We start from the raw sequence: 12,121 nt of genomic DNA on the forward strand, positions 1-12,121 counted from the left end.
CATACAGTGTCCTCAGGCAAGAACCATGCTTCTCGTAAGTCAGGGAGATAAGGATATGTTCAGTAAAGAGGCTTGGAATGTGGGGGAGTTTGTTATCCAGATTGCATAGTGGGTGGAAAGGTTTGGGAAATAAGTTGGAATAAGGATGAAGCAATGAGCAGTTACAAAGACGAGAACCCAGAAAAGGATAGACAAATAAGGGGCATACATTTTGGATAGTGACAAGGATGGCAGAGTTTAGCTGGCCGTGATTTCTGAAAAGAATGTTTTAGCATTTCCCTTGTGGGTGAAGTTGGGGAACACCCAGTTGAGCCCTGGTTTTAGAGCACTTCTAAGAGAGTCTTAGTCAATGGCAGACTGGTTGATAGTTTTGTCTAGATTGGTTTGGTGGACTGGGCACAGTATCAGGTTTGAGCCTCTAAGGGAGTGGAGTGGGTACAGCCCTCATTACAGAGAAGATTCCATAGTACTTGCTTCAACTAAATGAACCAACTCTGTCCTTGAACAGATAACTTTACAGGTGGTACATGGTTAAGGTCATGGTGAATATGTTTTTCATTTTAGAATTCTTAGCATAGTTTGGCTGGGAAAAAAATGTATTTACAAGCTCATGCTTGAGGGAAGACTGTTGAGTGCTTTATATAAGACATGAAATGCTGAAAATCGAGCTGTATGATACATTTTACCTTAGACATTGAACAAGTTGCTAGCGTTGCTGTGACTGGTTATTGAAGGGTTACAGAGGCTAACTGTCTTGTTTCCTTGAAGGACTATTGGAAGTGTACTTCATGCAGTGAAATGAATCCTCCCCTTCCACCTCATTGCAACAGATGTTGGGCCCTTCGTGAAAATTGGCTTCCTGAAGATAAAGGGATAGATAAAGGGAAAATGTCTGAGAAAGCCAAACTAGAAAACTCAGCACAAGTAGAAGAGGGCTTTGATGTCCCTGACTGTAAGAAATCTACAGTGAATGATTCCAAAGAATCATGTGTTGAGGAAAATGATGATAAGATCACACAAGCCTCCCTATCCCAAGAAAGTGAGGACTATTCTCAGCCATCAACTTCTAATAGTATCATTTATAGTAGCCAAGAAGATGTCAAAGAGTTTGAGAGGGAAGAAACACAAGACAAAGAAGAAAGTGTGGAATCTAGTTTTCCTCTTAATGCCATTGAACCTTGTGTGATTTGCCAAGGTCGACCTAAAAATGGTTGCATCGTCCATGGCAAAACAGGACATCTCATGGCATGCTTTACATGTGCAAAGAAGCTAAAGAAAAGGAATAAGCCCTGCCCCGTATGCAGACAACCAATTCAAATGATTGTGCTAACTTATTTCCCCTAGTTGAACTACCTATAAAAGTAGAATTATATATTTCTAACTATATAAGCCCCAAAATTTAGACATGAAATTTATTTTTATTTTTTTAGCTGTATCAAAGCAAGAAAGTATCTTACTACATGGAGATTTCTCCCAATAATGAATAGTTACTTCCTTTTAGGAAAATGCCCCTTCTGTTGATATTTTATATTTGGGTTTTAATGTAATTTGGATTGGATATAGAGTTCATCCTTTACACCTCTACCCCCCCCCCTTTTTGGGGGGGCTGCACCGCTCCACATGTGGATCTTAGTTCCCAACCAGGGATCAGACCCGTGCCCCCTGCAGTGGTAGTGCAGAGTCTTAACCACTGTACCATCAGGGAAATTCCTACAGCTCATTATTTAAAATAATTTCCACTTTCTCTTAAATGAGAAGTATCTGACCTTTTAAAAAATATATAAGTAGGACATTTAAATGTAACTTATTCAGTACCTTTCATGTAAGGAGGAGAAGTGTGTGAAAGATTTAATATTTAAATTTTACATACTCTTAAACTTTCCAATCCTTAGTTTCTCTAATCTTTCAGAGCCTCTTAAAATATAATAAGTCCGCTACATGCAAACCTTCAAATTGCCAACTTTCAAAGATGCCAACGTAAGCTGGCATGTCCAGTCACGAAAGTTCAAGTGAGTGGAGTACATTGTCACGTGCATGCATCCTCTACAAAAGGTTGTGCTTTTGTGTACTTTACTGTGTAGAGTACAGTAGTGTAGTATCTTTATTTCAAGCCCAGGATGTCTGGAAGCAAGCATAAAAGCAGCAGTGATGTAGCTGGTACTGCTGATGGAAACAAAAGTGAAAATAATTGAGACAGTGGAGTGACAAGAGGAAGAAGTAACAGAAGAACCAAAGAGATTCACGACGAAGAAAATGGCAAGGGCTTTTTCTTTATTTGAGGAGGCAGTTAGTTTTTGAGGCACAGGACCCGAACGTAGAATGGTACACTAAGGTTGCAGCAGCCGTTCAGAATGCAATCCAGTGCTACTGTGTTATCTATGAGGAGAAAAAAAGAGCTACTACCCAGACATCATGGGATCGTTTTTTCAAGAGGGTGGGTAGAATTGAATCCAGCAAGGAACCAGAACCTGTGCCATCAATGTCAGGCAGTAACTCTTCTTGCCTGTTGATGCCAGCCCCTGTATGCCACCTGTTGTACTGTACTACTGTACTTTTCAAGGTATTGTACTGTAAGATTAAAAATGTTTTCTTTATTTTTGGTGTTTGTTTTTTATGTATTTGTGTGAAAATATTATAAACCTATTACAGTACAGTACTATATAGCCGATTGTGTTAGTTGTGTTAGTCCTCTACATGCGACTAGGTACCTAGGCTAATTTTGTTGGACTTACAAACGGGCTCTCGGAACTGAACTCATTTGTTGCAGGGGACTTAACCGTATTCTTTTCAGTTAAAAGAAATAGGTGGATCGTTTTGGTGCTATGTAAGTAACACTTATGTATTTCTCATTCTCCAGTCTCTTTGATATGGTAAGGGATATAATAAACAGAAGGAATGTTTGTTTTTTATACTAGCTGAAATTGTCCTAACATCTCTAAATTGTCCAAAAATTATAAGAATGACATCCTATAAGAATGACGGGATCAGAACATAAAATTCTGAAATAACTCTCAAACTGTATAGATTAACATCTTGATTTATATTAAATCCTCAACAAAATAGTGGAAAATAACTTTGATTTAAGGTCCCAGTGTATTTCTCCCATATATGTCAGTCGTACATACTCAGGTGAGGACAATAAAATTAACTGAGCTATGAGTTTAGAACTGAGGGATAATTTTTTTTAACATCTTTATTGGAGTATAACTGTTTTACAATGGTGTGTTTCTGCTTTACAACAAAGTGAATCAGTTATACATATACATATGTTCCCATATCTCTTCCCTGAGGGATAATTTTGCACAGCAAGTTTGTGTGCCAGTTACAGAACATTGTGTTAAACTTTAAAAACAAAAACCACACACACATATGACTTACCCATGTATGGATATGTAAGTAATGGCTGAAGGGATCAGCACCTTAGCCAAAGAGTGGTCCTCAAATACAGTAAAGCTTTATTAATTTGAGATTTATAATACTTCAGCTAGAACTAAGTAGAATTGATCCTCTCTGAGGACAGAGAAATAAAAATGAGATTATAAACACTGTACAGTCAGCCCTCCATACCTGTGGATTCAGCATCCATGGATTTAACCAAACACTGGTTTGGAAATATTCAGGAAAAAGATTCCAGAAAGTTTCAAAAAGAACACTTGAATTTGCTGTGCACTGGCAACTACATAGCATTTGCATTGTGTTAGGTATTTAAATCTAGAGATTTAAAGTATATGGGAGGATGTGCATAGGTTATATGCAAATACCATACCATTTTATATAAGGGACTTGAGCATCAAAGATTTTGGTGTCCTGGGGTGGGGGGCGCATCTTGGAACCAATTGGCCATGGATACTGGGAGACAACTGTATATTATTCAATGATTCTGTGTTTATAAAACATTCAAATTGGTGCAAATAGAGTTTCATTCACCATATATATGCATTACTAATGCAGTCTTGATTGTCTAAATTTTTAGGTGTAGCGTATGTTTTATTGATTTACAAATAAAAGATTAAATGTTTAGGAATTGTTTAAAAAATGATTATTGGATCTTATAGGCAATTTTCCCATAATGAGTTTTTTCTTCCAGTATTATTGAGGTAATTGACATACAGTACTGTATAAGTTTTAAGGTGTACAGCGTAATGATTTGACTTGTTTACATTCATGAAATGATTATTATAGTTAGTTTAGTGAATATCCATTATCTCATAGATACACTAAAGACAGAACATTTTTGTTCTTGTGATGACAGCTCAGGGTTTATTCTCTTAACTTTCATATATAACATACCACACTGTTAATTATATATATCATGTTGTACATTATATCTTTAGTACTTATAACTGGAAGTTTGTACTGTTTTATTGCCTTTATCCATTTCCCTCTCATCCCACTCCCCACCTCTGGTAACCAGAAATCTGATCTCTTTTTCTATTTATTTGGTTGTTTTGTAAGTATAAAGACCTACAGTACTATCGATATGTTAGTTCATGTTATACAAGAGTGGTTTGGTATTTCTATACATTTTCAAATGATTATCACAGTAAGTTTCGTTATGATATGTTGCTATGCAAAGGTATTAAATAGTTATTGCCTATAATCCACACAGTGTAAATTTTACACCATGATTCATTTAAATACTTTGCAACTGAAGGTTTGTACCTCTTAATATCCCTCACTTATTTCTTTCCTCCTTTCACCTGCCTTCTGTCTGGCAGCCTGCTGTTTGTTCTCTGTATCTATAACTCTTTCTGTTTGTTGTGTTCGTTTTATAGATTCCACTTATAAGTAAAAGCATACAGAGTTTGTCTTTCTCTGTCGGACTTATCACTTAGCATAATACTCTCTAGGTCCGTACATGTTGTTGCAAATGGTAAGATTTTATTTTTTATGGCTAGTATTCTGTGTGTGTGTGTACTACATCTTCTTTACCCATTGTTTGCTAATGGACACTTGGGTTGCTTCCATATATTTGCTGTTGTAAACAGTGCTGCCGTGAACGTTGGGGTGCATGTACAATTTTTTTTTTTTTGGCTGCACCACAAAGCATGTGGGAGTTTAGTTCTCTGACCAGGGATTGAACCTGTGACCCCTGCATTGGAAGTGTGGAGTCTTAACCACTGGACCACCAGCGAAGTCCTGCTGCATGTAAATTTTTGAATTAGTGCCTTTGGTTTTTTCTAGATATATTCCCTGGCGTGGGATTGCTGGATCATATGGTAGCTCTGTTTTTAGTTTTTTGAGGAAACTCCATACTGTTTTCTGTAATGGCTGCAGCAATTTACATGCCCACCAACAGTGTACAAGGATTCCTCACCAACACTTATTTGTTGTCTTGATAATAGCCATTCTGACAGGTGTGAGGTATATCTCAATTGTAATTTTGATTTGCATTTCCCTGATGATTAGGGATGTTGAGCATCTTTTCATGTACCTGTTGGCCATCCGTATGTCTTCTCTGGAGAAATGTCTGTTAAGGTCTTCTGACCATTTTTTAATAGGATTGTTTTTTTGATGCTTAGTTGTATGACTTTGTTATATCAATATATTTTAGGTTTTAACCCCATGTCAAATATATCATTTGCAAGTATCTTCTCCCATTCAATAGGTTGTCTTTTCATTTTGTTGATAGTTTCTTTAGCTGTGCAAAAGCTTTTTAGTTTGATGTAGTACCATTTGTTTATTTTTTGCTTTTGTTTCCCTTGCCTGAGGACACATATCCAAAAAAAAAAAAATCACTAAGACCAATGTCAAACAGCAAACTACCTCTTTTCTTCTAGAAGTTTTATGGTTTCAGGTCTTAACGTTTAAGTCCTTAATCTATTTAGAATTTATTTTTGTGAATGGTGTGAGAGCCTAGTCCAGTTTCTTTTGCATATAGTTGTCTTGATTTCTCAACACCACTTATTGAAGAGGCTGTCTTTTTCCCATTGTATATTCTTGCCTCCTTTGTCATAGATTAATTGACCATAAGTGTGTGGGTTTGTTTCTGGACTCTGTATTCTGTTCCATTAATCTGTGTGTCTGTTTTTCTGGCAGTACTATACTGTTTTGATGACTAGCTTTGTAGTATAGTTTGAACCACGGAGCGTGAGACCTCCAGCTTTGTTCTTTTTTTTCAAGATTGTTTTAGCTATTCAGGGTTTTGTGTATGTGTGTGTGTGTGTGTTTCCATACAAATTTTAGAATTAGTTCTAGTTCTATGAAAAATACCATTGATATTTTGATAAGGGTTAGATTGATATGTAGATTTCCTTGGGTAGTATGGTCATTTTAATAATGTTAATTCTTCCAATCCATGAACACAGTATATCTTCTGTCTGTCTGTGTCATATTCAATTTCTTTCATTGATGTCCTATAGTTTTTTTTTGAATTTTTGAATTTTTATTTTTTTATACAGCAGGTTCTTATTAGTTACCCATTTTATACATATTAGTGTATATATGTCAATCCCAATCTTGCATTTCATCACACCACCACCTCCACCACCCGCCGCAGCTTTCCCCCCTTGGTGTCCATATGTTTGTTCTCTACATCTGTGTCTCAATTTCTGCCCTGCAAACCGGTTCATACCATTTTTCTAGATTGCACGTACATGCGTTAATATACAATATTTGTTTTTCTGACTTACTTCACTCTGGCAGTCTCTAGTTTCATCCCCATCTCTACAAATGACCCAATTTCGTTCCTTTTTATGGCTGAGTAATATTCCATTGTATATATGTACATCTCCTTTATCTGTTCATATGTAGATGGCCATTTAGGTTGCTTCCATAACCTGGCTATTGTAAATAGTGCTGCAATGAACATTGGGATGCATGTGTGTTTTTGAATTATGGTTTTCTCTGGGTATATGCCCAGTAGTGGGATTGCTGGGTCATATGGTAATTCTGTTTTTAGTTTTTTAAGGAACCTGTATACTGTTCTCCATAGTGGCTGTATCACTACATTCCCACCAACAGTGCAAGCGGGTTCCCTTTTCTCCACACCCTCTACAGCATTTGTTTGTAGACTTTCTGATGATGCCCGTTCTAACTGGTGTGAGGTGATACCTCATTGTAGTTTTGATTTGCAATTCTCTAATAAGTAGTGATGTTGAGCAGCTTTTCATGTGCTTCTTGGCCATCTGAATGTCTTCTTTGGAGAAATGTCTATTTAGGTCTTCTGCCCATTTTTGGATTGGGTTGTTTGTTTTTTTTTAATATTGAGCTGCATGTGCTGTTTATATATTTTGGAGATTAATCCTTTGTCAGTTGCTTCATTTGCACATATTTTCTCCCATTCTGAGGGTTGTCTTTTCGTCTTGTTTGTAGTTTCCTTTGCTTTGCAAAAGCTTTGAAGTTTCATTAGGTTCCATTTGTTTATTTTTGTTTTTATTTCCATTAATCTAGGAGGTGGATCAAAAAAGATCTTGCTGTGATATATGTCAAAGAGTGTTCTTCCTGTGTTTTCCTCTAAGAATTTTATAGTGTCTGGGCTTACATTTAGGTCTCTAATCCATTTTGAGTTTATTTTGGTGTATGGTGTTAGGGAATGTTCTAATTTCATTCTATTACATGTAGCTGTCCAGTTTTCCCAGCACCACTTATTGAAGAGACTGTCTTCTACATTGTATATCCTTGCCTCCTTTGTCATAGATTAGTTGACCATAGGTGCGTGGGTTTATCTCTGGGCTTTCTATCCTGTTCCATTGATCTATATTTCTGATTTTGTGTCAGTACCATATTGTCTTGATTACTGTAGCTTTGTAGTATAGTATGAACTCAGGGAGTCTGATTCCTCCATCTCCCATTTTTTTTCCCTCAAGACTGCTTTGGCTATTTGGGGTCTTTTGTGTCTCCATGCAAATTTTACGATGATTTGTTCTAGTTCTCTAAAATATGTCATTGGTAATTTGATAGGGATCGCATTGAATCTGTAGATTGCTTTCGGTAGGATAGTCATTTTCACAGTGTTGATTCTTCCAATCCAAGAACATGATATATCTCCATTTGTATCGTTTTTAATTTCTTTCATCAGTGTCTTATAGTTTCCTGCATACAGGTCTTTTGTCTCTCTAGGTAGGTTTATTCCTAGGTATTTTATTCTTTTTGTTGCAATGGTAAATGAGAGTGTTTCCTTAATTTCTATTTCAGACTTTTCATCATTAGTGTATAGGAATGCAAGAGATTTCTGTGCATTAATTTTGTATCCTGCAACTTTACCAAATTCATTGATTAGCTCTAGTAGTTTTCTGGTGGCATCTTATTCTCTATGTATAGTATCATGTCATTTGCAAACAGTGACAGTTTTACTTCTTTTCCAATTTGTATTCCTTTTTCTTTGATTGCCATGGCTAGGAGTTCCAAAACTGTGTTGAATAATAGTGGTGAGAGTGGACATCCTTGTCTTCTTCCAGATGTTAGAGGAAATGATTTCAGTTTTCCACCATTGGGAATGATGTTTGCTGTGTGTTTGTCGTATATGGTCTTCATTGTGTTGGGGTAGGTTGCCTCTATGCTCACTTTCTGGAGAGTTTTTATCATAAATGGGTGTTGAATTTTGTCAAAAGCTTTTTCTGCATCTATTGAGATGATCATATGGTTTTTATTCTTCAGTTTGTTAATATGCTATATCACATTGATTTGTGTACATTGAAGAATTGTTGCATTCCTGGGATAAATCCCACTTGATCATGGTGTATGATCCTTTTAATGTGTTGTTGGATTCTGTTTGCTAGTATTTTGTTGAGGAATTTTGCATCTATATTCATCAGTGGTTTTGGTCTATAATTTTCTTTTTTTGTAGTATCTTTGTCTGGTTTTGGTATCAGGGTGATCGTGGCCTCAGAATGAGTTTGGGAGTGTTCCTTCCTCTGCAATTTTTTGGAAGAGGTTGAGAAGGATGGGTGTTTGCTCTTCTCTAAATGTTTGATAGAATTCACCTGTGAAGCCATCTGGTGCTGGACTTTTGTTTGTTGGAAGATTTTTAGTCACAGTTTGATTTTCATTACTTGTGATTGGTCTGTTCATATTTTCTATTTCTTCCTAGTTCAGTCTTGGAAGGTTATACCTTTCTAAGAATTTGTCCATTTCTTCCAGGTTATCCATTTAATTGGCATAGAGTTGCTTGTAGTAGTCTCTTAGGATGCTTTGCATTTCTGTGGTGTCTGTTGTAACTTCTCCTTTTTCATGTCTAACTTTATTGATTTGAGTCCTCTCTCTTTTTCTTGATGAGTCTGGCTAATGGTTTATCAATTTTGTTTATCTTCTCAAAGAACTAGCTTTTAGTTTTATTGATCTTTGCTATTGTTTTGTTTCTGTTTCACTTATTCTGCTCTGATTTTTATGATTTCTTTCCTTCTGCTAACCTTGCATTTTGTTTGTTCTTCTTTCTCTAGTTCCTTTAGGTGTAACTTTAGATTGTTTGAGATTTTTCTTGTTTCTTGAGGTTGGCTTGTGTTGCTATAAAGTTCCCTCTTAGAACTGCTTTTGCTGCATCCCATAGGTTTTGGATCATCGTGTTTTCATTGTCATTTGTCTCTAGGTATTTTTTGATTTACTCTTTGACTTCTACATTGATCTCTTGGTTATTTAGTAACGTATTGTTTAGCCTCCATGTGTTTGTGCTTTTTACGTTTTTTCCCCCTGTAATTGATTTCTAATCTCATAGTGTTGTGGTCAGAAAAGATGCTTGATATGATTTCAATTTTCTTAAATTTGCCAAGGCTAGATTTGTGACCCAAGATGTGATCTATCCTGGAGAATGTTCCGTGCACACTTGAGAAGAAAGTGTAATCTACTGTTTTTGGATGAATGTCCTATAAATATCAATTAAATATATCTGGTCTATTGTGTCATTTAAAGCTTGTTTTTCCTTATTAATATTTTGTTTGGATGATCTGTCCATTGGTGTAAGTGAGGTGTTAAAGTCCCTCACTATTATTGTGTTACTGTCGATTTCCTCTTTTATAGCTGTTAGCAGTTGCCTTATGTATTTTTTTTTTTTTTTTTTTTTTTTTTTTTTTTTGCGGTATGCGGGCCTCTCACTGTTGTGGCCTCTCCCGTTGCGGAGCACAGGCTCCGGACGCGCAGGCTCAGCGGCCATGGCTCACGGGCTTAGTTGCTCCGCGGCATGTGGGATCCTCCCGGACCAGGGCACGAACCCGTGTCTCCTGCATCGGCAGGCGGATTCTCAACCACTGCGCCACCAGGGAAGCCCTGCCTTATGTATTGAGGTGCTCCTATGTTGGGTGCATATATATTTAAGTTGTTATATTTATGCAATTTAAATTGCATATATATTTATATGTTAGGTTGTTGATCACTTGATCATTATGTAGTGTCCTTCCTTATCTCTTGTAACATTCTTTATTTTAAAGTCTATTTTATCTGATACGAGTATTGCTACTGCAGCTTTCCTTTGATTTCCATTTTCATGGAATATCTTTTTCTATGCCCTCACTTTCAGTTTGTATGTGTCCCTAAATCTAAAGTGGGTCTCTTGTAGACAGCATATAGATGGGTCTTGTTTTTGTATCCATTCAGCAAGCTTGGTTGGAGCATTTAATTCATTCACGTTTAAGGTAATTATTGATATGTATGTTCCTATGACCATTTTCTTAATTGTTTTGGGTTTGTTTTTGTAGGTCCTTTTCTTCTCTTGTGCTTCCGACTTAGAGAAGTTCCTTTAGCATTTGTTGCAGAGCTGCTGAATTCTCTTAGCTTTTGCTTGTCTGTAAAGCATTTGATTTCTCCATCAAATCTGAATGATTAATCTTCGTTGTAGGTTCTTCCCTTTCATCATTTTAAATATGTCATGCCACTCCCTTCTGGCTTGTAGAGTTTCTGCTGAGAAATCAGCTTTTAACCTTATGGGAGTTCCCTTCTATGCTATTTGTCATTTTTCCCTTGCTGTTTTCAACAATTTTTCTTTGTCTTTAATTTTTGCTAATTCGATTACTATGTGTCTCGGTGTGTTTCTCGTTGGGTTTATCCTGTTTGGGACTCTGCACTTCGTGGACTTGAGTGGCTTTTTCCTTTCCCGTGTTAGGGACGTTTTGATTATAATCCTTGAAATATTTTCTCGGGTCCTTTCTCTGACTCTTCTCCTTCTGGGACCCCTATAATTTGAATATTATTGCTTTTAATGTTGTCCCAGAGGTCTCTTAGGCTGTCTTCATTTCTTTTTTCTTTATTCTGTTCCGCAGCAGTGAATTCCACCATTGTGTCTTCCAGGTCACTTATCCGTTCTTCTGCCTCAGTTGTTCTGCTGTTGATTCCTTCTAGTGCAGTTTTCATTTCAGTTTTTATATTGTTCATATCTGTTCTTTAATTCTTCTAGGTCTATGTTTAAACATTTCTTGCATCCTCTTGATCTTTGCCTCCATTCTTTTTCCGAGGTCCTGAATCATCTTCACTATCATTCTGAATTATTTTTCTGGAAGGTTGCCTATCTCCACTTCATTTAATTGTTTTTCTGGGGTTTTATCTTTTTCCTTCATCTGGTACCTAGCCCTCTGCCTTTTCATGTTGTGTATTTTTCTGTGAATGTGTTTTTTGTTCCACAGGCTGCAGGATTGTAGTTCTTCTTTCTTGTGCTGTCTGCCGTCTTGTGGATGAGGCTATCTAAGAGGCTTGTAAAGGTTTCCTTATGGGAGGGACTGGTGGTGGGTAGAGTTAGGTGTTGCTCTGGTGGGCGGAGCTCTGTAAAACTTTAATCCTCTTGATTTTTGATGGGTGGGGCTGGGTTCCCTCCCTGTTGGTTGTTTGGCCTGAAGCGACCCAACACTGCAGCCTACCAGGGCTCTTTGGTGGGGCTAATGACGGACTCTGGGATGGCCCACGCCTAGGAGCACTTCCCAGAACTTCTGCTGCCAGTGTCCTTGTCCTCACGGTGAGACACAGCCACCCCCTGCCTCTGCAGGAGACCCTCCAACACTAGCAGGTAGGTCTGGTTCAGTCTCCCCTGCGGTCACTGCTCCTTCTCCTGGGTCCCAGTGCACACACTACTTTGTGTGTGCCCTCCAAGAGTGGAGTCTGTGTTTCCCCCAGTCCTGTCAAAGTCCTGCAAACAATTCCCACTTGCCTTCAAAGTCTGATTCTCTAGGAATTCCTCCTCCCATTGCTGGACCCCCAGGTT

At 37.4% G+C, this 12,121-nt stretch overlaps 1 protein-coding gene across 6 annotated transcripts in view; it reads left to right on the plus strand.

The window, feature by feature from the left end:
* MDM2 (MDM2 proto-oncogene) overlaps window positions 1–12,121 on the plus strand; it is a 43,930-nt gene that overhangs the window by 22,099 nt on the left and 9,710 nt on the right. For 5 of the 6 annotated variants that reach the window (XM_059080256.2, XM_067009716.1, XM_067009715.1 and 2 more), the window contains one exon: window positions 769–2,594. In XM_059080256.2, coding sequence (XP_058936239.1) covers window positions 769–1,344 — 576 coding nt within the window. In that variant the 3' untranslated portion in view covers window positions 1,345–2,594. Of the gene's footprint in view, window positions 1–768; window positions 2,595–12,121 lie in introns of those variants that run through there. The other variant, XR_010835836.1, reaches the window with a different exon arrangement.

The sequence above is a fragment of the Kogia breviceps genome, chromosome 12 (genome assembly GCF_026419965.1).
Source record: "Kogia breviceps isolate mKogBre1 chromosome 12, mKogBre1 haplotype 1, whole genome shotgun sequence".
In the NCBI taxonomy this organism is placed as follows: Eukaryota; Metazoa; Chordata; class Mammalia; order Artiodactyla; family Physeteridae; genus Kogia; species Kogia breviceps.